General features: G+C 39.3%; 1 protein-coding gene across 2 annotated transcripts in view; it reads left to right on the top strand.

Annotated features, from left to right (window-relative positions):
* Positions 1 to 1,649: 1,649 nt before the first annotated feature.
* The window catches only part of SDCBP (syndecan binding protein), a 34,247-nt gene continuing 9,031 nt past the window's right edge, over positions 1,650 to 26,865 (top strand). For both annotated transcript variants that reach the window (XM_049633385.1, XM_049633384.1), the window contains exons 1-4: positions 1,650 to 1,773; positions 16,124 to 16,189; positions 22,143 to 22,221; positions 23,429 to 23,538. In XM_049633385.1, the coding sequence (XP_049489342.1) occupies positions 16,139 to 16,189; positions 22,143 to 22,221; positions 23,429 to 23,538 (240 nt within the window). In that variant the 5' untranslated portion in view covers positions 1,650 to 1,773; positions 16,124 to 16,138. The remainder of the gene's footprint in view (positions 1,774 to 16,123; positions 16,190 to 22,142; positions 22,222 to 23,428; positions 23,539 to 26,865) is intronic.

Raw genomic sequence — 26,865 nt, 5'->3', positions numbered from 1 at the left:
CACCTTTGGCAAAGATCCATTGAATGTATTTGTGTGAGTCTGTTTCTGGGCTTTGTATTCTGTTCCACTGATCTATTTTTCTAGTCTTTTGATAATGCCACACTGTCTTGATTACTGTAGCTTTACAGTACGTTTTGATATCAGGCAACTGTCAGGCCTGTGACTTTGTTCCTCTTTGATATTATTGGTCCTCCTGGGACTTTTGCCTTTCCATAAAAACTTTAGGATTAGCTTGTTGACGTCCATAAAATAACTTGCTGGGATTTTGAGATCATATCAAATTTATCGAGTTAGGAAACACTGAAATCTTGACAATATTCAATCTTCCCATTCATAAACATGGAATATTTTTCCATCTATTTGGATCTTCTTTGATTTCTTTCATCAGAATTTCATAGTTCTCCTCATATAGATTTTGTACACATTATGTTAGATTATACCTAAGTATTTCATTTTTTGGTGTTAATATAAGTGATACTGTGTCTAATTTCAAATTTCAGTTGTTCCTTGATGGAAAATATAACAACAATAGGCTTTTGTATATATTAACCTTTTATCCTGCAATTTTGTTATAATTGTTTAAATTTTAGGGGGTTTTCTTGGTTAATTTTTTAAAAATTTTCTACATAATCATGTCACGTTTATGATTAAAAAGGAGGTATATTTTTTTCCTTACCAATCTATTGTCTCATTATTTTTAAACGTCTGTTTCATTCACTAGACCATAAACTCTCCGAGGGCAAGTTTCATTCCATTTACTCGTCATCCCTTTTATGCTCAGATTTTTTATTAGTTTTACTACAGATTATTGTGGCACTAAATAATTTAGCTAGAGATAAAATGCTTCTAAGTTAATGCTATGTGGCCAATTACTCGGTGTTACTCTACGGTAATACGGTAAACTTAGGTGATTTAGTGCCTCAGTTTCTTTGTATGCTAACAGGGATGTTGTACCTTATAGACTGATGTAAGGACCAAAGACTATATACATCAAGTTCTTAGGACAGTGCCTGGAACATAGCCCTCAAGAAATACGGTTGTTGTTGTTGTTGTTGTTGTTTTAGTTTTTGCATCCAGATACTGGTTATTACTTTTACGCAATACCACACACAACCTTGAACGGCCAACGAACTTTCGCTCGGATGGCCGAAGAGTTTATTACAGCCGAAGAAAGCAGCTGTCCCAAAGAGGGCAGGCGCTGGGAAGGGTTCATGGAAGCAACGTTTCTAAGCCTGTGAGTGGCGAGGTAAAGCGAGAAGGAAGAGATTAGTAGGAGTAAGGCGGTAGAAGTCCAAGGCTGGCGAGGAAATCTCCAGACGATGGGCTCTTCAGGACTCCCTCTGTATTGGAGGCAATGGGAACCAAATGACCCTAAGCACGGACGAACGCGGCGGAGGGCAGGTGGCACCCGGCCCTGCCGCACTACCCGTCGGGGGTGGGGGGTGGAGAAGGTGGGAAGCGTAACCCGGGGCCGCGGGTGGGCACTAAGAGCGCCCCATCCCTGGCTGGAGCGGGAGCGGGAGCAGCCCCGGTCGCGCCCCCGACACCCCGCCCCCGCCGCAGCCCCGTTACCATAGGGACTGGATCACCTGACCCGGAGCCGCGCGCTTGCGCGGGCGGAAGGCGGGGGCGGCACCGTGACGCGCCTCGCGGGCGGTCCTCGGGCGCGCGCCGCTCTTCTCTCTTCGGGTCTCGGAAGTCGGTGCCAGTTACCGAGGCGGCGGCGGCGGAGGCGGCGGCGGCGGCGGCGGCGAGCGAGTCCTTGTGGCCTAGGTGAGCAGCCTCGGTGGGGAGAGAGGGGAGCTCGAGCCGCGTCCCGGGCGCGGAGACTGCGGGCGGAGGCGAGGGGGCCCCGGGTCACCTAGCGGAGAGCGTCTGGGTCACAGCGGTTTTCGGGAGTCGGCGGCGACGCCCTCTCTCTCCTCAGTGGTCGCCGCGCCCCTCCTTCCGCCCCGCGGGGCCCGGGGCGAAAGTTTGCGCGGGCGGCGCGCTCTGCCTGCCCGCGACCCTGTGGGTTTCGTGGTCCCGCCCGGGACCGGGGCGAGGGGATCGGGGTCGGCGGGGGGCTGGCGGCGGCGGGCGTAGGGACAAGCCCCGAGGCCCGGCCCGCGGCGACGCCGTCAGCTGCCGCCTCAGCTCGGACTCCTGGTTCTGGTCGCTCTCGATCGTTTTTGTTCGTCTTGGCCGAGATCCCTCGGGACCCGGGTGGGAAGAGCCTGGCTGCCGCTCGTCACGGTGCGCCGCTTTCCTTGGACTGCACTTAGCCACCTTCCCGGGTGGCTTCATCGGAACGGCCTGGATTTAGAAGGAGGAAGGAGGTGTCTGTTGGGTGGGCCAAGCCTTGACTTTCTGGAAGGGGGTGGGGAGAGGTTATTCGCCGCGCGGATTTCTGGAGAAGTTGGAGGAAAGGGAGAAACGTTCCAGCAGGGTGTGTTCAGAGGGAAATATCCCCCCGAGATGTAAATGACTCACAGTTTTCATTTCAGGATTTCCTTGTAATAATGGGAAAGTGAAGGCATGTATGGAGGTGGGAAGTTTTCCTTTGCGCTGCAGTGGAGTTGATCGTGGGGTCTTCCGGTGTGCCAGTTTTCGAAAGGAATTTCTAGGTTATCTAGGCTGTGTGTACTATCTGCATAGGCATTTACTGTGATTTTTTTTTTTTTTCTTTAAGTACACTACGTTGGTTTACCAAAGTCTCAGCGTCCACTTGTTTGCGGGGCACCTGGGTGGGTTAATCGGTTAATCCTGGGACTCTTGATTTCCGCTCAGGTCTTGAGCTTAGTTGGTGGGATCGAGCCCCTCCTCCGGCTCTGTGCTGACCGCGGGGAGCCTGCTTGGGATTCTTTCTCTCCCTCTCTCTGCCCCTCCCCCGCTTGTGCACTCCTTGCTCTTTGTGTCTCTTTCTAAATCAATTAAGCGTAAAAAATTTCTGTTTTAAAACTCTACTTGTTTGAGAGAGAAAACGATTGACTAAAAAGGAAAATTACATTGAAAACAGCTGCAGGCTGTTCGCTGTCTCTCCAGTGTATGTAAGGGATTCGTTTAAATTCAGATTTTCCAGTCTTTAGCTTTACTATTGAGGGCAAAAGGTAAAGAAATTTCTTTTTTCATGTGTTCTGGTCCCAGTTTAGTTGTATACGTTTTTGTCCGTTAATTGGTGTGTAAATATTATGGATCAAGTGGGTTGTGCCACAGAATGAAACTAAGGATGTGGAACGTGTTTTAAAACGTTCAGGAAATAGTCCATTAAAATCCAAATTTAACTTTGACAGCATTAGTTTTTACTTATTTGAGCATTAAAAGGATATAAAAGTCATGACCAGAAGAGGATGAATTTACGAATAGTTGGCAGTTGAACGCACTCTTTAATAAAGCCATTCCTTTAATTAAACATGACTCAACAAGTTTTTTTTCCCTCTTTTTGCCAGATTTAGATACTTGTTTTAGGCAGTAAATACCAAGATTTTCTTTAAAAAAAAAAAAAAAAAGATTCCCCTGAACCACTTTATTTATTTATTTATTTTTCAAGTTTACTTATTTTGAGAGAGAGTCATGGCGAGTGGCAGGGGAGAATCCCACGCAGACCCCACACTGCCAGTGCAGAGCCCACTTCGGGGCTTGGAACCACAAAGCCATGAAGTCATTGGGACGCCTGGGTGGCTCAGTGGGCTAAGCGTCCGACTTCGGCTCAGGTCATGATCTCGCGGTCCGTGAGTTCGAGCCCCGCATCGCACTCTGTGCTGATGGCTCGGAGCCTGGAGCCTGTTTCGGATTCTGACCCCCTCTCTCCCTCTCTCTCTGACCCTCCCCTGTTCATGCTCTGTCTCTCTCTGTCTCAAAAATAAATAAACGTTAAAAAAAAAAAAAAAAAAAAAAAAAAAGCATGACCTGAGCTGAAACCAAGAATCATGAACCTTAACCAGCTGAGCCACGCAGGTGCCCGTTTTCTTGAGTTTTTGATTATAGCCATTCTGGTAGGTGCTAGGTGATATCTTATTGTATTTTTGATTGCATTTCCCTTTGAGAGTGATGTTGAGTATCTTTTCATGTGTCTGTTGGCCATCTGGAAGTCTTGGTTGGAGAAATGTCTGTTCATGTCTTCTGTCCATTTTTAAAAATCTGATTATTCTTTGGGCTTTGAGTTGTATAAGTTCTTTATGTATTTTGGATACCAGTTTTTTATCAGATCGGTCATTTGCAAATATCTTTTTTCATTCAGTAGGTTGCCTTTTAGTTGTGTTGATTGTTTCTTATGCTTTGCAAACAACTCTTTATTTTGATGTCGTCCCAATAGTTAATTTTTGCTTTCAATTCCTTTGCCTCAGGAGACATATCTAGAAAAATGTTGCTACAGCCCACATGAGAAACCATTGCTGCTTGGGCTCTCTTCTAGGATTTTTATGGTTTCAGGTCTCACATTCAGGGCTTTAATCCATTTTGAATTTATTTTTGTGAGTATGGTGTAAGAAAATGATCCAGTTTCATTCTTTGGTGCCTGATCAGTTTTTCTTCAATACTTGTTTTTTGTTTTTTTTGTTTTTGTTTTTATAGTAGCCATCCTAATGGGTGTGAGGTGATATCTCATAGTTTAGATTTGCATTTTCGTAATGATTAATGATGTTTAGCATCTTTTCATGTGTTTATGGCCATTCTTGTATCTTATTTAGAGAAATGTCTATTCAAGTCCTTTACCAGTTTTGTTGGTTTTGTTTTCTTGTGGAGTTTTAGTAGTTCTCTAAATATTCTCAGTATTAATCCCTTACTGGACATATGATTTACAAATATTTTCTCCCATTTTATGTGTTGCCTTTTTGCTCTGTTGATGGCATCTTTTGAAGTACAAAATTTTAAAAGTTAATGAAGTCTAATGTGTATATTTTCTTTTGTAAATATACACATTGGTATGATGTGCCTTGGTATGATGTCCAAAAAATCACTGCCAAATCCAAATTCATGAATCTTTAGTCCTGTGTTTTCTTCCAAGAGTTTTTTTTTTTGCTGTTGTTGTAGATCTTGAATTTAGATCCTTTATCCATTTTGTTAATTTTTGAAATGGGGTTGTTAGGTAAGGATTCACATTTATGCTGTAGCACATGGGTACCTAATTTTCTGAGCACCATTTGTTGAAAAGACTTTTATTCATTGAATGATCTTGGCACTCTTGTCAAAAATCATTTGACCATATATACGTGTGAAGGTTTATTTCTAGGCTTTCTGTTCTTTTCCAATGATCTCTGTGCTATTATGCTGATACCCTACTGTTTTGATTACTGTAGCCTTATAATAAGTTTTGAAATCAGCAAGTGTGAGTCTTCCACTTTTGTTCTTTTTCAGGATTGTTTTGGATATTTGAGTCCCTTGAAATTCCATATGAATTTTAGGATGAGTTTTTCTATTCTTGAAAAATATTCATTGTGATTTTGATAGGGATTGCATTGAATCTTGAGATCACTTTGGATGATATTGACATTTTAACCATATTAAGTCTACCAATCCATGAACATATGGTACCTAAGTATTTTATTCTTCTTGATGTTATTGTAAGACAGTAGCAATTTTAAGATTGTTCATTTTTCATGTATAGAGATGTAGCTAATTTTTGTGCATTGACTGTATCTTGCTACATTGCTGAATTTATTAGTTCTAACAGCTTTTTTTGTGTGGAGTCTTTAGAAGTTTTTAAACCCTAAACATATACATCATATAATATGCACAGATCATTTTACTTCTTTTTCAATTTGGATGCCTTTTATTTCTTATTTTTGCCTAATTGCTCTCACTAGAACTTCCAGTACTATGTTGAATAGAAATGGAAAAAGCGGGTTTCCTTGCCTTGTTGCTGATCTTAGAGGAAAAATATTTAGTCTTTCACCACTGAGTATGATGTTTAGTGTGGGGTTTTCATGTATGGCTTTTAATAATGGATGTAGTTTTCTTCTATTTGGTGAGTGTTTTTATCATGAAAGCATGCTGAACTTTATCAAATGTTTTTTCTGCATCAGTTGAGATGATCATGTGGTTTTTGTCTCCTTTATTTTATTGGTGTGACCTATTACGTTGATTAGTTTTTGTATGTTGAACCATCCTTGTATTCCAGGAATAAATCCCAATTGTTAAAAGGTGTATAATCCTTTAATGTTCTGTTGAATTCCATTTGCTTGTATTTTGAGGATTTTTGCATCAGTGTTCATAAAGGATGTTGGTCTGTAATTTTCTTTTTTGGAGCGACTGTCTGGCTTTGGTATCAGGTTAATGCTGTCCTCAGAGAATGAGTTAGGAAGTTATTACCTTCTCTTCAGCTTTTTCACCAATTTTGAGAAGGACTGGTATTCTTTTTTAAATGTTCAGAATTCAATGAAGTTTCACGGTTAGGGCTTTTATTTGTTGGGAGATTTTAGATTACTGATTTAGTCTTCTCACCTGGTATGGGTATATTCAAATTTTGAATTTATTTGTGATGTAATTTTGGTAGGCTTTATGTTTCTTGGAATTTGTCCATTTTATTTAGGTTATCTGATACTTTGATGTACAGTCATGCAGACTACTCTCTTATAATTTATTTCTGCAGAATAATTGTTAATATTCCCATTTTCTGATTTTAGTATTTTGAGTTTTCTCTATTTTTTAGTCCATCTAGCAAAAGGTTTGTCAGTTTTGTTGATTTTATTCAAAGAACCAACTTTTGGTTTCATTGATTTTTTTTTTTTTCTCATATTTTCAATTCTCTGGTTCACTTATTTCTAATCTTTATGATTTCCTTCTTTTTGCTAGTTTTGGGTTTAGTTTATACTTCTTTTTTTAGTTCTTTAAGTTCCCTCTCCTTGTAACACATATGTTAGCATATTTTGCACAGTGCTCTAAAGCATAATTTGTTTTCCCAGTTAATGATATTTTAGACCTCTTTCAATGTTCGTATATATAGAACTTCCTCCTTTGAAGTCTTTTGCTATTGCGGTTGGTGCTTCGATGAATAAGCTTTTACATATGTCACTCTTTACATGTGAATATTTTTGTAGGCTGAAGATCTAAAGTGGCATTGCACTATGTTTATAATTCTGGTAGATACTGCAAACTTCTGTATGGAACTTGTACTAGTTTACACTTCCACTAATAATGTATGAGTGTTTCTCACAACCTTACTATCAGAGTGTTGCCAAACTTTGGATTTTTGCCAATCCAGCAAGTCAGAAATGTAACCTTATGGGTAAGAAGACAGTATCCTACATAACAGTAGACTTTATATGGCCACGTTTCACAGTGGTTTATGAGAATCTCCTTGGATAATTATTAAAGAGTTCCTAAGTCCTTCCATGGTCTGTGTCAGCCTGGGAAGCTCTTTTTAACTAGTGCCCAGGTAATTCTGATCTGATGATTAACCAAGTTTGAGAACCATCACCCTAGACCTGTTTAGGACTTTATCAAAGTGAGCACATTGACGCCATTTATGAGCCATATAGAATGCTTAGTAATCCTTAGTGTACTGTAATAAATGGTTATCACCATTTATCATGTAAGCCCAATGGACACTTCTTTTATTTTTTATACTTTAATTCACCTTATGAAAAACTTGTAGAAGTAAAAAGTAAAGGGACAGTGAAGCACAGTTTTACTGAAAACACAATTTTAATAATGACTGGACACAAGAAACCCACATTTTATTCTAAATTTTCCTGGATTTGGGGTGCCTGGGTGGCTCAGTCAGTTAAGCGTCCGACTTCAACTCAGGTCATGATCTCGCGGTTCATGAGTTCAAGCCCCATGTCAGGCTCTGTGCAGACAGCACAGAGCCTGGAGCCTGCTTGGGATTGTGTGTCTCCCTCTCTCTCTGCCCCTCCCCCACTGACACTGTCTCTCCCTCTCCCAAAAATAAACAAACATTAAAAAACAAACAAACCTGAGAATATGTGTAGCAGACAATAAATAACACAGAGAGCAGGAAAAAAAAATTAAAAAAAAGAAATAAGTAACATTTCCTGGATTTGAAAGCGTATGTGGCTGAAATGGGCAACATCCTTTTGAGTACGACTAATTGCTCATCAATTGTAATAAAGGAAATTAGCGTGTGTCTATCTTATAAATATTGTTTCCATTTGAATATGTCTCTAATATGTTCTAGCTTGTCATTACTTCATGATATTTGTTGTCAAAACAATACTGATTCTAGATCTCAAATATATCTCTAATAGATTCTGTCTTTACCATCTGGTAATTTTTGTATTTGCATTGTCAAAATGCAGTACTTCTGCAAATATTAATGTCTTTTTGAGGGGAACACTATCTTTGTTCTATATTTACAGAGAATTTTGACTTATACTTTATATTATAAAATCCAATTAGGGTAATTAATGTGCTGAGTTTTAAAAAATTTCTCTACATTAGTTTCCTTCCAATCATCTTTGTTTAAACAGCAGCCTTCATTTGGCCATTTAAAAGCCATATCAAGTAAATTTTGATTCACAGATAATAAGAGTAAAAAGATGATAATATTTTAGTAAAACTAACTGAGTGAAAAGTTGTATTTCTTTATTAGAGATATGTATTTACCTACTGATTCTTAAGTTTGAAGAATTTCTGTTAGGGTATTGTCATCTGAAAACCCAGTCTGTGATTTGCTTATGTAATCAATTTCCTCATTATATAAGAGCCTAGAGTACAGCTACTTGTCACTTTGCATTATCTTCTGATTTGTCTAATAAATAACTTCCTCCTTCAGTTTCCTTCTTTCTTCCATCATGGGTGAAAAATGAAAAATTCCAAGTGTTCAAGAAATGCTTGTTTAGAAAATAAGCTACAAATGTGGTGTCTAAAGAGTATATATATTCTTGAAAGAGGATGCAATACTCTGGCCAGTACAAACTGAAGGATGAAAGAGTGTGATTAATTTACTATTGCATCATTCTAGGTGATCTTATTTTTTGTTAATTTGGTTTTTTTAGCATGGTTGGGGATAACTGATGAATTCTGATGAAGTAATTCCTAGATTGATGAAATAGGTGTTTCAAAGACAGGGGAAAATAAGTTCACTAAGATCTCATAATAGATCTTAGTTTTATAAAAAAAAAAAAAAAAGTCCAGTTGAGCCCTTATTAAATTTATAAGATAGAGTGATTTTACTACATTTAAACATTTTTCTTCCTCTTTGTTCTTTGGATGATCTGTACGAAAGAATAAAAGTCGCTAAACAGAACTCCTAAAAAAAAAAAAAAAAAAAAAGGGAACTCATTGGACCCTGATGGGTACACAGTGTTGAGGGCAGATTTCTGAACCTGACTCCAGACTTGACTGTTTCATTTTCTGGGCTAGGAATCTAGATTACGGTACTATAGTAGTCTCCCTTTATCTGCATGGTCAGATGTGGTCTGGAAGCAGATGATTCTTCTCTGATGTATTATCAGAAGGTCAGTAGTAGCCTAACGTTAGGTCACAATGCCTATGTCATTCACCTCACCTCATCCGTTTTATCACCTAACATCATAAGAAGGGTGACTATAGTACAAAAGGATATTTAGAGAGCGAGAACACATTCATATAACTTTTGCAGTATGTTTTTATAATTGTTTTATTGTTATTGTTAATTTCTTAGTATGCTTAAAACTTTGTCGTAGATACATATGTGTAGGAAAAAGCATAGTGTGTTTAGGTTCAGTGTTATAACTAGTCCATATATCCAGTAGGGGTCTTGGAATGTGTCCCTTGCAGATAAGGAGGTTATGAGTGTACTTTAGGTTCCTTTACTGATGTGCATTTGTTGTTTCTTGTGCTAATTAAAAATGTTTTGTACCATATTTTATTTTACAGTAATTGTAAGCTAATTAGGCTACTTCTATGTTTAAATAAGAGAATAGTTTCATATGCTGACTTCCTGTGAAAATAACTTGTGGGACTAGAACATTCAAGCCCTTTGCTGTTGAAGAGTTCAGGAATATAGCTTGTGGTGGCAGATATTTAAAAAACAAATGGGTTCTAAAAATTTTTGCCTTACAGGAAAGATACTTTGTTGATGTCATACGTTAAATTGAGACCCTGGAAAACAAATTAAGTTGGTGGCAGAGCTGAGACTAAGACTTGGCTCCCCTGCCCCCCACTATATTTTTTAATTTTTAAAAACTGTTATTAAAGTTCAGAGGAGACCTATATCATTGTTAGTTTCAGGTGTGCAACAGAATGATTTTATATTTGTGTGTAATGTGAAATCACAGTAAGTCTGGTTAACATCATCACCACACATAGCTTTTTTCCCTTGTGGTGAGAACTTTTAAGATTCATTCTCTTAGCACTTCCAGATATACAGTACAGCATTATTAACTGTAGTCATCATCCTGTACGTTATATCATCAGGATTTATTTTATAAGTGAAAGTTTGTGCCTTTTGACTCCCTTCATTCACTTTGCTCATCCCTTACCTTCCCCCACCACTGGCAACTACCAGTCTGTTCTCTGTATCAACAAGTTTGTTTTTGTTTTTGTTGTTTAGATTCCACATATAATAAAGACCATATGGTTATTGTCTTTGACTTTTTTCACGTAGCATAATGCCCGTAAGGTGTGTCCATGTTGTTGCAAATAGCAAGATATCCTATTTTTTTTATGGCTGCGACATATTCCATTGTGTGTGTTTGTGTGTCTTATATTTTCTTTGTCCATTCCTTTATTCATGAATAACAAGATTTCCTTCTTTGTTATGGCTGAAAATATTCCATTGTGTATATATACCACATTTTCTTTACCCATTCATCCATTGATGGACTCTTATGTAGCTTCTGTGTCTTGATTATTTTAAATAGTGTTGCTTTGAACGTGGAGGTACAGATATCTTTTTACGTTGGTGTTTGTGTTCAGATATATACTCAAAGGTGGAATTGCTTGGTAATTCAGTTTTTAATTTTTTGAGAAACCTCCGTGCTGTTTCCCACAGTGGTTGCACCAGTTTATGTTTGCACCATTGATGCACAAGGGTTCCTTCTTCTCCGGATCTTCACCAACACTTATTTCTTGTCATTTTGATTACAGTCGTTCTGACAGGTAGAGGTGATATCTCATTGTAGTTTCGATTTGCAGTTCCCTGATGGTTAATGATGTTGAACACCTTTTCATATACTTGTTAGCCATTTGTATGTCATCTTTGGGAAAATGTTCAGATCCTCTGCCCATTCTTTTAAATGAGATTTGTGTGTGTGTGTGTGTGTGTGTGTGTGTGCGCGTTCGCACGCTTAAGTTGTATGAATTCTTTATTTTGGACATTAACTCCTTTTCAAATATATGACATGAAAGTGTTTTCTCCCATTTTGTGGGTTGCCTTTTCAATTGTTGATTGTTACCTTTGCTCTGCAGAAGTTTTTAGTTTTAGTCCCACTTACTTAGTTTTCTGTTGTTGCCTTTGCTTTTGGTGTTACATTCAAAAAATCATCAAGATGAATGTCAAGGAGCTTAACATCTATATTTTTTTCCTAGAGGTTTTCTAGATGTTCTGAAATATCACATATGGCATTTGAGTTATGGAGGCCTTTAGTCCACCCAGATAGAAAGACTCCAAGGAAGTTACCCTGACACTGCCCTGAGGAAATGGAGAGTCAAATGGGAAACTGGATACTGAGGCAGAGTAGTTGGGTAATTTTTATTTTTAGGTGTTCTAAAGAAACCCTGGCACTATTTCAAGCTCTGAGAAACCTCTTAGTAGAAACGAATTTGGGGGTTATTTTCTAAGGCCTGGGATGCAGAGGCCTTTCATTATGCATGGAGAAAGTTGAGAGTCCATGAGGTTGCATAGAGTGGGCCAAACCTGGTGTAGAGGTAAATGGAGAACACCAGTTCTTTCCGGGCATTAGACCAGTGAAAGAAAGCTGTTACAGTCAGGAATGTTGTACTGAACTGGGGGAGTAGAGTGGATGGCAAGATGTTTTGCCTACTAATCTCAGGGTGAGTAGGATATACACCAGTCGATTCTCAGCTGTAGGGGAGGCCTGGAAACAAAATTGTATAGTCAGTCCGATGATAGTCTGTGAGGGGCGTTTTAAGAGAAAGTGAAATGAGAATTCACATACTGATGTAATAGAATTATTTTCACAATCCCCTTAAATCTCATCATTAGTCATTCTGAAATTCCAGCCATACTTGAAAGGATTTTTCAAAGATAGCTTTGTAGTTCTTCAGAAAGAACTACTTATTGTTGACACTTAAGATTAGACCAAAGATTAACTCATACAAGTTGATAGAGCCTTTCGGAAAAATAATACAAGAATTTATTATTATCCTGGAAGAGCTTTAAACAGGGTTGTGTTCAAACATGTAGACTTGGAGGTGAAGAAAATTGAACTTTTCAATAAATGTTCGAAAGATACTTACTGCTATTGACAACATCAGTAAAAATGTAATAAACATTTGACTTGGTTTAGGACAAGACATCATGCTAGATAAATAAGAAATTAAAGGCCTTGACCTCAAGAACAGAGATAAACGTAAACTAGCTGTATAACGTAAGGCAGAATGACGCTGGTGACTTGAGAGAAACGGTGTCAGACTGAGGTCATCAGTGGTGTCCTCACAAAAGTGGCTCTTGACTGCGATTTTGATAGAGAAGTCCTGGAAGGACATTCTGGGAAGAGGAAGCAGCTTTTGCAAAGATATGGAGACACAGAAGCACTAGACCTAGCTGGGAAATAGCAAGTAGTTTGTGGCTAGAATGTTGTAACGCTTAAAGGAAATGATGTGAAATGAGGCCACAACAATAGTTTGTGAAGGAAAATCATTAAGGATTCCTTTGTATTTTAGAAGAGTGGTGAGAGTTAAGGTCAACGTACTTAGAGCAAACCTGAAACTAAATGTTTAAAAAAGCATAGGTTGGGGTGATATTTGATATTTAAAAAATGTCTGAAAAGCCATTTATTTTTTCGGGGATTGAATTTGAGTATTTGTATGAGTGTGAAGTCACTTCTGGGGAATGAGCAGCCTTAGAGTTGTTTGGACGACTTCAGTTAATATTTATTTGAGGGAAAGCTTCTATGAGGAAAATCTCTGAGAAAATTCACTGAGTTTTGAAACTTACCACTCATCCAGTTCATTTTTCATGAGGAAAAGGGGATCTTGTGGGTGGCCAGTGGCAAAACTAAAAGTAGAAACCAAAAATAGAAATAGCACTAGATTAAAAGTCAACATTTGTTCCAGTGAATTTCAAAGGATTTTATGAGGTTGATAAAATGGTTGGAAAGGTAAATAAAATGTGTTTAAGGGGGAAGCTGTTAGAGAAATGATTTTTTGAGACATAGAAAAGGTACTCCCATTCCCCCCGCCCCCTGGATTAATAGAATTAAGTCATTTTTTAAAATTGTGCTTTCACATAAATTTGTATTTTATTCATAAACCTAAGCCCTATTTTCCCCTTAAAAACTATCAGGCCATTTTTATTTGGCATTTTGTTGGAGGCCCTATCCCAGGAGAATTAGGCCAAAAAAAAAAAAAAAAAAAAAAAAAGAGAGAGAGAGGAAAGAAAGTAATAAAGTAGTCAAAGGATTTGAATTGGCATTTTCCCTAAGATATACAAATGGCCAATAACCAAATGAAAAGATGCGGAACATCGTTAGTCATAGGGAAACACAAGTCAGAACTGCAGTGGGTGCAGCTTCATGTATGCTAGGGTGTCTGTAGTCAAAAAGACAATAGTAAGTATTGGCGAAGATACGGAGAAATTGGGACCCTCTGTTATTTGCTACTGGTGGCAATGTCGAGTGATGCACTTGGGTAAAAAGCAAAAGATGTATGCAATCTGAAAAGCCAGAGTATGATGATGCAGTCACTTTGGAAACCAGTTCGACAGTTCCTCAAAAAGTTAAAAACATCAAGTGACCACGTGACTCAGCAGTTCTACTCTTCCCTGTGTGACAAGAGAATTATACATGTTTACACAAAAATCTGGATGTGAATGTTCATTAGCATCATTAGCGGCATTATTTGCAATAGTCAAAAAGTGTAAAAACCCAAAATGTCATCGAGTGATGAATGGATACCCCAGATGCAGTGTCTCTGCAGTGGAATATTATGTAGCCATAAAAAGGAGTGAAGTGTTGGTCCAAGCTACAGCGTGGAGGAACTCGGAAAGCATGATACTAAGTGCAAAAGAAAGAAACACGAGAGTCAGCATGTTTTGTGATTCTAAATTAAATATCCAGAATAGGCAAATCAAGAAGCAAAAAGTAGATTCTTAGTTGTCTAGAGCTGGAGGGAGGGGAGAATAGATAGGCGTGTCATTTGTTTTTGAGGTGCTGGAAATACTCTAATATTAGATGGTAGGGATGGTTGCACAACTGTAGACATGTTAAGACTGTAGAACTGCATCTTTTAAAAGTGAATTTTATGGTATGTGGAGGATATAAATTTTTTAAAAAGTACGGTGGTCCGGCATCCAGTCAAGAAATGGAAGCGATACAGCAATTTAAACGGTGAAAGTTGAATGCACGGAATTATTAACTATAACATGATTTAAGGGACAGGAATTGGCTGGCCAAAAGTAAAGACAACTTTAATGAATACAGGAAGAGCAGATTTAGTAAGTACCTACTACCCCCGGGGCTGAGCTGGAGCGCCCCCAGAGGCTGCCCTCTTCCTGCGTCTGAGACCCGGGCCTCGGGGAGTGCGGGCCTTGCTCGGTGGAGGGTGAAGTTGGCGTCTCAGAAGCAACCCTACTGGCCGTTCTCCCTCCGGGGTGCTGGTGGAGGCCAGGATGGTGCCGTCTCTGGGGACTTGCTGCACACGAGGCGGTGTCAGGGAGAGCTGCTCACGGGGAGGTGCCTCGCGGGTGGCAGCAAGCGGGAAGCTGCTCGGCGCGGCGCCGGGGTCCGAGGCGCTTCTGCGCACTGTGGGCCTCGGGCGCTAAAGAAGCCGCTCCCTGGCGGGAGCAAGGTGCTGGAGAAGCAGGTACCGCGAGGGCCTGGCCAGAGCGGTGTCCTGGACCCTGGAGGCGAAAACCCTCTCTCCTCCAGCGTATCTCCAGCTCCCTGCACTGAGGGAGCTTAACCTGTGCTGCTGGTCACAGAGCAGTGTTCAAGGGCCCATCTCCATATCGCAGAGCCTAGAGGAATGCCTGGATTTGGAGAGGGGAGGTAGGTAATAAATTGATAGCTAGTTCCCGAATCTCTGTCATACCTACCCTATGCCAGTTTGGGATATGTTCTGTTTGGTTGGCTTTAAAGAAGGTACCACATATTTATTTCAAAATAGCCAAACAAAATTTTAAAGTACATATCCTTGTAATACTTCTAAAGAACTTTGTTTTAAATTACTAGAAAAAACAACTCATGGTCACTAAAAAAACATTGAACAGTATAGAAATGTCTAAAATGTAAAAATTTCTTTGGGCTCCTCAGTGGCTCAGTCGGTTAAGCATCCGAGTTAAGCTCAGGTCATGATCTCATGATTCATGAATTCGAGCCCCGTATCGGGCTCTGTGCTGACAGCTCAGAGCCTGGAGCCTGCTTCGGATTCTGTGTCTCCCTCTCTCTCTGACCCTCCCCTGGTCATGTTCTGTCTTGCAAATAAATAAACATTAAAAAAATTTTTTTTAACGTAAAAATTTCTCTTATTCCTTAGTCCCTTAATATCTGCATCATTCGTGTGTCCTGAAGATAAAACTGTTGTTAATAATTGCTGTCTATTGTTTCTTCTAACTACGTGTGTGTGTGTGTGTGTGTGTGTGTGTGTGTGTGTGTGTTTTTCCTAGTGATAGAGATTCTATAGATACTGCGTAGGAACTCTTTTAGGGTTTTGTTAGGATATGATCATTGCACATCTGCCAAGTGCATGTGCACACTAGGTAAGTCACATAACTGTACTCTTTGATTTTCTAAACTTTTGAAGTGGACTTTTCCTTGAAGGGAAATTTAAAATCTGCAGTGGATACAGTTTGGTAGTAGTAGTAAGGGAGGGAGAAATAGTTTGCTAACCAGTAATCAGTTTTTAGTGTAGGCTAGATGTTCCTATTTTCCCATGTGTCTTACAGTTCAGATGTTTCTTACTGTGTTAAAAATTTACACATGTTCACATGTATTGCTGGTTTATATGTTGCTGGCTATGCATAGTATTTAAATTTCAATGACATTTGAATTACAGAAATTTATTTTTGTTTTTTCTTTAGAAAAATCCTGCAAAAATGTCTCTGTACCCATCTCTTGAAGACCTGAAGGTAGACAAAGTTATTCAGGTATGTTTAAGTTGTTTGTGTACTTCAGAAAATATATATGTAATGTCATAATGTTCTAGTTATAGGTGAAGTGAAGGAAGAAACTTAAATAGCAGGTGCATTCATTTTTACAGTTCTACTTTTTTCAGTTTATTAATTGCAGACTAAAAAGTTACAGAAAAGCTACCAATTCTTTTTCATTTCACTGTGAATTAATGGGCATGGGGTATTATTTCTTTAAAACTGGACTTAAAGCTCTTTAAAGATAGGTTGATTTTAAGACCAGAATTTAAATACTATATATTTAAGTTGGTAAAATACACTTCAACTCCTTAGGCGGTTCATAGTTTTGTTTAAAATTAGTACATTGTTCTCTTGGATCTTCAGGTATGACTGATTTTTAAAGTGAGTCTTTGCCTTTTCTTCGAAGTTAAAAATTACAGAAATGGTGAATGCTTTTAGAAGTAGCGTAAAAGCACAATGAAAGTGAAGGGTTTTGTTTCCTTTTAGGTATAAGTGGCAGACATTTCACGTGTTTGTCCTCTAAATGTATTTCATTAAGTCAAACGTTTTTTGTAGTACTTCATGTGAGTATTAGTTTTGAAGACAGATGCTTCTGGGGCAGGCACCTGGGTGGCCCAGTCAGTTAAGCAAGCATCCAGCTCTGGATTTTGGCTCAGGTCATGATCTCACATGGACATGTGGTCTCTGGACATGAGGTCCAGCCCTCCTCCGGGCTGACAGTGCAGAGCCTGCTTGGGATTTTCTCTCCCTCTCTCTCTTTTTCCCCCTCCCTGTGTATGCTCTTCCTCTCTCTCTCTAGATACATAAATAAACTTAAAAGAAAATTTAGTTTTTGAATGAAGACTGAGTCTTCTGCTTAAGAAAGTTGGAAATAGGGGTCAATTCTTGCTGTTTTTGTGAGTTTTTATTCTTTTTAACTGGGATAATTTGTAGTATTTAATGAACCTATCTTTTTTTCCAGTTTACATTACACTTGATCTTATAAATAAGCTCATTTTTTTTTTTAGCTCTTGTTTATTCTTTGAATTTGATAAGGTAAATGAAACTCTGTGATTTCCTTCATTAGTCCTAAAACCTTTTTAAAATGATAAATGTGATGAGATTCTTTCTGAGTTGTTAATTACTTCAAAGCTTCTTATCCTGAAGATCCTTGTTTACTCCAAGTAAGATTTACTTCTTAGTAATTATTTAACAGACATAAAAAGTTTATTATAGGGGCACCTGGGTCTCAGTCCATTGAGTGTCCGACTTCCTCAGGTTGTGATCTCGCAGTTCGTGAGTTCAAGCCCCACATTGGGCTGTGTGCTCTCAGCTCAGAGCCTGGAGCCTGCTTTGGATTCTGTGTCTCCCTTTCTCTCTCTCTCTCTCTCTCTCTCTCTGCCCCTCCCCTGCTCATGCTCTGTCTCTCTCTCAAAAATAAATCAACGTTAAAAAAAATTAAAAAGCTTATTCTAAGCCTGCAAGAAGTCTTAAGCAACCTCAAGTATATAAGTTTTTTTGGGCAAAATGTTGGCCTTTCTAGGATGAAAAACCCCCAGCAGTAACAGTAGCAGTTGTATGGCTGCTTATAGCAATGATTGGGTAAATATGGGTGGACATAATGAGTATTTATTTTCCATTATAAATCCACTGAAGATATTAAAATACAGTTAGTAAAAGTGTCTGAAATCTGTTCAGCTGCTAAAGGCTTTGATGCTTCAATTTTAAGAGGTTTGTTCAGTCATGTAATGCTCTATCCTTTCTTCAGTATTTTGTCAGCATTTTTCTTATATAGTTTTATTTCTGCAAAATTCATCTGAACAAGCATACGTTGTTTTTAAAAAGCTTGTGTCTGAAATATTTAGCCTTCACGAATAACAAGCCATTAATAAGACATCAATAAGGATTTGCAGATGGATCTGAAGGAATGACTAATCTGTTTTCGTCGTTTTCTGTTAGTTTTTATAGAATTGAACTCTAACCAGAGTTGCCTTTGAACAGAAGTTTTTGATTTTTGAAAAACAAAAAGGAAAGTTGATATTTATAAATGTTTGATTGGAAAATAAAGAGGGCTACGAACACATCACACTGACCTCTTTAAGGAGAAGCAAATTATATGGGTATTTCCATCAGAAGACCTTTTAATGTTCTGAGCAGGAAGCTAGCTGCTTAGAAATACAACCATGAGTTAAGGAGGGGGAAACTTGGCTTTTTATTCTTTCTGTATTTAAAAATAGTCCTGCCTTAGTCACTGTAGTCCTGGGCTGGTCTTTCTTGTTTCATTTTCTAAGATAGAGATAGGTTTATTTTTGTGCTTGAGATGCCCCTGCAGAAGCAGCGTTTATTTTCTAATCTTCTGACCTTGTACACCACGGCAAAGCTAAACTGCAGCAGCGAACTGGCAGTTCATATTGTGTAAACTGTTTTTACAAAAGCCATTAGGCTGTTGCTCTTAGCATCATATAATCCCTGAATCTCTATCCATTATGAGGTTGACACGAGTGTCTCCACATGCATGCCCTGGAAGGGACTCCTTGGGGATCCCATTCCTTTTTTTTTTTTTTTTTTTTTTTTAGTAATTTGAGATTTCCAGTAAGTGTGAAATAGTTTGCTACATTTTAATGGTGTATAGTCTTTAAGCCCTTGATGTACCTTCTTTCTTGTGTTTTATCTTTACTACAGATTATATGATAATTAAATATGTACCTATTAGCAGAGAGCTTTCTTTATATAGTCTCACTTCAGTATTTCTTGGATAAGAACAGAAGCAATGAGTACAAGAACAGAAAAATATACCCAACGTAAAAAGGAACAATTTTTTAAACATCAAAAAAAAAATTTTTAGGGCCGCCTGGGTGGCTCAGTCGGTTAAGCGTCCGACTTCAGCTCAGGTCACAATCTCGCGGTCCGTGAGTTCGAGCCCTGTGTCGAGCTCTGTGCTGACCGCTCAGAGCCTGGAGCCTGTTTCAGATTCTGTGTCTCCCTCTCTCTCTGCCCCTCCCCCGTTCATGCTCTGTCTCTCTCTGTCTCAAAAATAAACGTTAAAAAAAAAAAAATTAAAAAAAAAAACAAACAATTTTTAAAAGTTTGAGAGTCGGGGAGGGGCAGAGAGAGGGAGAGAGGATCCCAGGCAAGCTCCACACTCAGCACGGAGCCTGAAACAGGCTCATGAGATCATGAGAAAGAATAATTTTTTAAAAATAGGGGTGCCTGGGTGGCTCGGTCAGTTATGTGTCTGACTTTGGGATCAGGTCATGATCTCCTGGCTAGTGAGTTCAAGCCCCATGTCAGGCTCTGTGCTGACAGCTCAAGAGCCCGGAGCCAGCTTCAGATTCTGTGTCTCCCTCTCTCTCTCTGCCCTTCCCCCATGCATGCTCTGTCTCTCTCTCTCTCCTTCAAAAATAAATAAACATTAATTTTTTTTTTAATTATTACGTTCTATTTTTAGAACAGTTTTAGGTTCACAGCAAAATAGAATGGAAAGTTATAGAGGGTTAACCTGTAATTAACCACCCCTCCCTTCAACACATACATAGAGCACATCCTCCCCCACTATCAGTATCCTCATTTGATTGGTATGTTTGTTGTTAAGTGATTAGCGTACACGGACACATTACCACTCAAAGTCCATAGTTTGTTTACATTAGGGTTCACTCTTGGTGTTACGTACTTGGTGTTGTTTTGACAAATGTGTAATGACATAGCCACCATGGTATTGTACAGAATCTAGTGTTATACAGAATTCTGTATTGCAAAATATGGCCCTAAAAATTCTTACCTATTCCTCTCTTCCTCCCCACTTACCCTGGCAGCTGCTGATCTGTTTACTGCCTCCATAGTTTGCCTTCTCCAAAATGTCATATAGTTGAAATCATACTGTTTTCAGACTTTTCAGGTTGGTTTCTTTCACTTAGTAGTATGCATTTAAGTTTCCTCTATGCCTTTTCATGGCTTGATAGTTCATTTCCTTCGAGTGCCGAACAGTATTTTTTTTTTCCTTAGAGGTTATCCAAGAAGTAATCCACTGGCTCCTAGCTCATTTTAGCTGATAGCTGCTGAAAGAACTTTGAAAATTCAACATACACTGAGTTTGTGGACTATTATATAAAATTATAGAGATTTTCATTGCATTTTATTTCAGTTTAGAATGTGACAAATTGTAAAACAATCAATACTAAAGTATGCAATAACAAGCATATCAAAATATTTACAACCCAAATGAATGAAGTACCCTCCAATGCTTTTATAGGCTGTGCTTATTTAAATTAAGCTTCCATCACTCCAAGCCTCTTTGGGACTACTCTTGGCACTAATTTCAGGAATAGGTATAACACTTCATTATTTTTTTAACGTTTATTTTATAAGTTATTTTTTTAAAATTTTTTTAACGTTTATTTATTTTTGAGACAGAGAGACAGAGCATGAACAGGGGAGGGGCAGAGAGAGAGGGAGACACAGAATCTGAAACAGGCTCCAGGCTCTGAGCGGTCAGCACAGAGCCCGACGCGGGGCTCGAACCCACGGACCGTGAGATCGTGACCTGAGCCGAAGTCAGACGCTTAACCGACCAAGCCACCCAGGCGCCCCTTAACGTTTATTTTAGAGAGCATGAGCGGGAGAGGAACAGAGAGAGCGAGACACAGAATCGGAAGCAGGCTCCAGGCTCTGAGCTGTCAGCACAGACATTTACACTTTTCATTACTCTTTTACTCACTACTCTACAAATACTTGTAGAAGAAAAAAAGCTCAACCAGATTCATATAAAAAGTCACATATCAGAAAAACACCTAAAAATGTAAATACTTTTAAGTTGCTAATATTTTGCCGTTTTAGCATATCCCACTGAAATCATCTTCATTTTATCAGCTGTAAGCAGAGGGATACACTGTACTAAATACAAAATTATTACGGAGTAAGCAAAGTGCATACTTTATCATGGGTATAAAAGAATAACGATTAAAATAACGTATAACTTTTAAACAAATTTGTCAAAGTCATTTCACAGTGCATGTATTTGTCAACATGCTACTCTTACCGAAATACGCCAGGAACTCCTCTCAGGCTGCCTCACAGCGCATGTCACATTAAGTATTCCAAGATGAAATCCTTTTTCTGATACGGATCTGACTTTCTGAAATCACCGTGTATCATTTAGAGACAATATTGTAAAGTTGTATGGCCCACCTCTCTTTTTTTTTAATTCACGTATTTATTTTAACATACATCCAAGTTAGTTAACATATAGTGCAACGGTGATTTCAGAAGCACAATCCAGTGATTCGTCTCTACGTATAACACCCAGGGCTCATCCCAACAAGTGCCCTCCTCGATGCCCCTTGCTCATTTAGCCCATCCCCCCACCCACAACCCCTCCCAGCAACCTTGTTTGTTCTCTGTATTTTAAGAGTCTCTTATATTTTGTCACCCTCCCTGTTTTTATATTATTTTTGCTTCCCTTCCCTCATGTTCATCTGTTTTGTATCCTAAATTCCAAGTATGAGTGAAGTCATATTTGTCTTTCTCTAATTTCGCTTAGCATAATACGCTTTAACTCTGGTTCCATCCACATTGTTGGAAATGGCAAGATTTCATTCTTTTTGGCTGGATTAAATAAATATGTGGATTAAATTGGAAATACGTGTATTAAATAAATACGTGGATTAAATAATGCAGTTTAGGGGTACCTGGGTTAAGCGTCCAGCTTCAGCTCAAGTTATAATCTCATGGCTTGAGCGTTCGAGCCCCACATATGGTATATGGTAAATGTTAAAATATTCAGAATATGAAGTGTATTTTAGATTTGCAGATTTTCTTTGAAAAATATGTTGCTGAAGGATTTGAAATTAAACTTTATTGAATAAGACTTAAATGTTTTAGTTTTTTTGGAAGTACTAAATTTAACTTATAAATTATGGAAGAATTTTAAGTAAGTGTATACGTAGCATTGTAAGAATCTTCTTTTCTTTTTCAGGCTCAAACTGCCTTTTCTGCCAACCCTGCCAACCCAGCAATTTTGTCTGAGGCCTCAGCTCCCATTTCTCAAGATGGAAGTAGGTTTATATTTTGGGTTCATTGTTCGTGAACAGAAATATGTTTAAGCTTTCTTTTACTGAAATAGGGAATCCAAAAAAATTTTTTTAACCTGTAGCATAATATGTGGTTCAAGTTCCAGTAATAGTAGGAAAAAAATGTTTACTTCAAAATAGAATCCTTTAATCAAAAGAATGAACTATGACTATGAAGATAGGTCTTATAGTTTAATCAAACTTAAGTGGATTAAGTGAAATCTCAGCCCCATAAACCCCTAATTTATGACTGCTTCATTATGAAAAAACAGTATATGTGCACTGTGTGTCCCATGCTACTGCTCTTGAACTTTGTGAACTGTCCTCCACCTTTGTGAGGTGAGGGTGGGGTTTGAAATTTCCAACCACCTCCGTTTGGGGGAGCGTCCCAAATTCTGGAACCTCTACTAGGTCTCCGTATATACGTCTCTTTGATTCCTTTTCCTTCTTTGTTTAGAGAGGTTTAGACCAGAGCTCCTAATTAGTATGACTTAAAATAAAAAAGGAGTATTCAATAGATTTTTGTAGCCAGTCATCTTATAACTACTTATAACATTGTTTCTTCTAGAAAATTCATTTTAAGTCACAAGTCATGTAAAAAGGAACTTAAGCAAATAGCACCTAACTTTGCTACTAAGTTAAATACTGCTGATACTTAAATATATTGTTTCTAAGATTTCGTTGGAATGTGGTTAATGTTTTTTAAATGCTCTGACACTAAATACGTTTTTAAGCTTTGATTTATTTTTTTTATTTTAGTTCAGAAGAATCATTTCAAAGCTGTGTTTATTAAATGAGTTGTAAAGTAGCTGGCTTGACAATAAACATTTTAGTCAGTTCTGAGGTGGAGATCAGTGCTATGCTTACGAAATTGAGAAATAGGTTTATGTTAAGAAAAAAAGGCAAGATAATTTATTTGGAAAAATTTATTTGTACTCTTCACTATTTAGAAATCTGAGGTTATTTCAGTTCAAATGTCTTTATACTTTATGACTTCCACCTTAAACTTTTTCTGTCTTTCCCATTTCTAATTGTCATTACAGAGACAAGGAGACGATTTTCCAAATTGCTAATTTAAATTCATTCTAGATTTTCTAAATTAAATGTAGTTTTTAAACACAACTAGAAGCCCATAATAACAGTTTTCATTTTAAACATTCCTCTGTTTTCTTTATGCATTCATTTATGTTAGATCTCTATCCTAAACTGTATCCGGAGCTCTCTCAGTACATGGGGCTGAGTTTAAATGAAGAAGAAGTCCGTGCAAATATGGCCTTGGTCCCTGGAGCATCAGTTCAGGGGGTACGTATAGTGTAATTAATTTTGAATTGTATAAAATCATATTTTAGACATAGATAAAATGTCTTATGGCCAACTCTTATGGCCAACAGATTTATAACTTCACAGATTTATAACTTCTCTAATTTTAGATTGCCTCCTGGATCTCACTTCGTAAATGATCTACTTTCATCCTTTTACCACTTTTCTAGTTTCTTAAGAGTGAGAGATTCAGACGCTGCTGACTAGTCCGTTCTCCTTAGTCTTCTGCATTTAGTCAGTTACGAAGACCTGGTGATTTTGTCTTCACTGTGATTTTTGTATTCCCTTTAGTCATTCCAGGGCTGCTATAACCCTACTCAGGCTACTTCTAACCTCTTCAATTTCCTCGAGTGACTTCTTATATCAAACAGTACTAAGCTGCTGCTGGATTCATCTTTCTGAAGTACAGGTCTGTCATATGTCTTTGGTCACAATCTTCTAGCACTCCCAAGTCTAAAGCTCCCTGTAATAAGACCCCAGATTCTAAGGCTTAAATCTGATGCATCTCACAGCCTCTTATTAAGGTTCTTGCTGTGAGGCCATAGCCCTTTATAGCACTTATTATAATTAAACCACAAAGACAGGGTCCGTGTCTGTCTTGTTGCCATAATTCCAGTACTTAATACGGTACCTGGCATTTATCTGTTTACCAAATATTTATTGAAAACTTGCTCGGATCAGTCAGAGTCCATTTGGTAGACAGCAGAAGAAATTAGGAAAGTTGAAGACTTGAAAACGCGGACGTGGAACGGAGATGTAATTGCAGGAAGTAGCTGCTGCTCCCGGCACTGGGGTGGCACAGGGAAGGGTTCGGAGTTTGCAGAGCCCGCAAGCTTGGGGGGAAGGGCCCCTTGGAGCTGGGCCTCAGACCTTGCGGGAGAGGACACTGCTGTTAGCCCTGGGACCTCGGGGAGGGTGTGGCGAGGCCGGTTCTGGGAGTGGCAGTAAAAGCTGGAGAACGGAATCCACTCCCGCCACCAAGATGAAGGGTGAGGCCCAGGCCGTGCTTACAGGAACAGGAAACAAAGAGGAGGGAACAAGGCACTTGTCCTCCTCTAGCCTTCCCGCCTCCTGTGGTGGATGCTGACGAGAAGCCCCTGACCCAGGAATACGCACGTAATCTGCACGCGTGAGCCCCAGTGTCGCCAGATAGAGTCTAGAAGGGTGGCTTAAGAGCTGGCACTGCCTCCTCCTTTGACTACTCAGTATATGCACACATTTCTCCAAGGATTGTCATTTCCTAGGACAGCAGTTACTTCACAGGTGCCTTTTAAAAGATGTAATTCTTGGTAAAACTGAGGTTCAGTCCATTTTCTGTTAAGGGAAGCCCTCATGGTAAGCGTTTTAGGCTTTGCTAGGCACATAGGGTTCCTGTCGCCTATTCTTGCGGTTTTCTTTGTTTGCTTACAACCTTTAGAAACAGAAAAGTCATTCTTAATCCAAGGGTGTATAAACCAAGTCAGTTACCACTGACGGAACGACGTTTCTCTTACCCTTTCCCCAGAATGGGACAATGCCAGTTACCATAGCCATGTCTGGGCAGCGGCCTGTGGTACCAGTTACTGTGCAATATCACTTACTCCTTACTACTCATGTTCCCAGCTGAATATTTGTAACCTAAAGAAAAGGTATCGAGTTCACTGCTATAAAAAATTCAGGTATTTTGGGTAAAGGAAGTAGGGGGAAACAAAAAGATCAATTGCTGTATTTACAGAAGGTGTACAGGTACAATCACAGAAGGTAGTCATGGCTACTGTGATTCTCTTGGTGACTGATCATGATGCTGTAGTTGGTGTTATGACTCCCTTTGACTGCTACACATTCTTTACCCCCTCTGCCCTTGAGCTGGTCTTTTCTTAATACCTACTGGGGTGACCTAAACCATTTTTGAAGTGTCTGATTCTCTGGGGTTCCTTTTTTTTTTTTTTTTTTTTAATGTTTATTTTGGGAGAGTGCAAGCAGTGGAGGGGAAAAGAGAGAGAGAGAGAGGGAGAGCGAGAATCCCAAGCAGGGTCCGTGCTGTCAGCACAGACTGGACACTGGACTTGATCCCACGAACTGTGAGATCATGACCTGAGCCAAAACCAAGAGTCAGATGCTCAACCAACTGAGCCACCCAAGTGCCCTGAATCCCTGGGATTCTTAAGCATCTTGCTTTCTCTTTTGTTTTATTTTGTTGCTGGAGATTTCTACTAACCTTTTCCATGTAGTGAATTTTTCATTTCACATACTGTATTTTTCTTCTCTAGATGGTCCAGCTGGTTTTGAGTCCTTGAGTGTACTGAACGTAATCATAGTAGCTATTTTAAAATCCCAGTGTGCTAATTTTATGATTTTTTATTTCTGAGTTTCTGTTAACTGCCCTTTCCCCTAATCATGGGTTACATTTTCCTCCTTGTTCACATGCCACCCGTTTTTTTAAAATCAGAACCGAATATTGTGAAATTTACGTTTTCAGGTGCTGAATCACGTTGTACTTCTAAAAAGAGTGTCGGCACTTATTCTGGCAAGCGGTTAAGTTCGTTACATGTGCATCAGCTTGGTCATTCAGGGGCTTGACTTTACACATCGTTAGGGTAGGTCTGAGGCAGCCTTTATTTTTAATGTTTATTTTTTAATGTGTATTTATTTTTGAGAGAGAGAATGCGAGTGGGTTGGAGCAGAGAGAGAGGGAGGCACAGAGTACAAAGCAGGCTCCAGGCTCCGAGCCGTCAGCAAAGAGCCCGACGCGGGGCTCACGAGCTGTGAGATCACGACCTGAGCCAAAGCCGGACGCTCCAACTGAGCCACCCGGGCCCCCCGGGGCAGCCTTTATCTTATCGTAGGGTTGTTGTAGCCCCATTGTCAACATGCGTGTCCCCTCGGGTTCTCTGCCGAAGGTCCTGGGTATTTAATGAGCGCACCACACTTGCTGGTAGGACCCTGGATGTCTCCCAGTCGTGGGGGATCTGCGGGAAGCCTCCGCTTACAGCTCCCTGCATGTTCTTTGCCTGGCCTTTGGAGCTTTATTTCATAGACACTGGGATTAGCGTTCAGCAGAGGGTTCAAGGAGACCCCTACAGCTTTCTGGAGCTTTTTCTCTGTGTAGCTCCCTCCTTTTTGGAACTCAGCCCTATAAATTCTAGCAGTCTTTCTAGCTGCTTCTGCCTTCCTGACTTTTGTCTTTTCAACTAACGAGAGCACAGTGCTCTGCTTGGGACTTGTACTTCTGTGTTCCAGTCCAGATAGTGGTCTGGGCAGAAAGCCAGGCGATGACAGGGCTCACCTCATGTGTTTCCCATCTTTCAGGGATTACTGTCCTACCCTACA

The sequence above is a fragment of the Panthera uncia genome, chromosome F2 (genome assembly GCF_023721935.1).
Source record: "Panthera uncia isolate 11264 chromosome F2, Puncia_PCG_1.0, whole genome shotgun sequence".
Classification (NCBI taxonomy): Eukaryota; Metazoa; Chordata; class Mammalia; order Carnivora; family Felidae; genus Panthera; species Panthera uncia.
The sequence above is the reverse complement of the archived record's forward strand: the minus strand, read 5'-3'. Positions and strand labels throughout refer to the sequence as shown.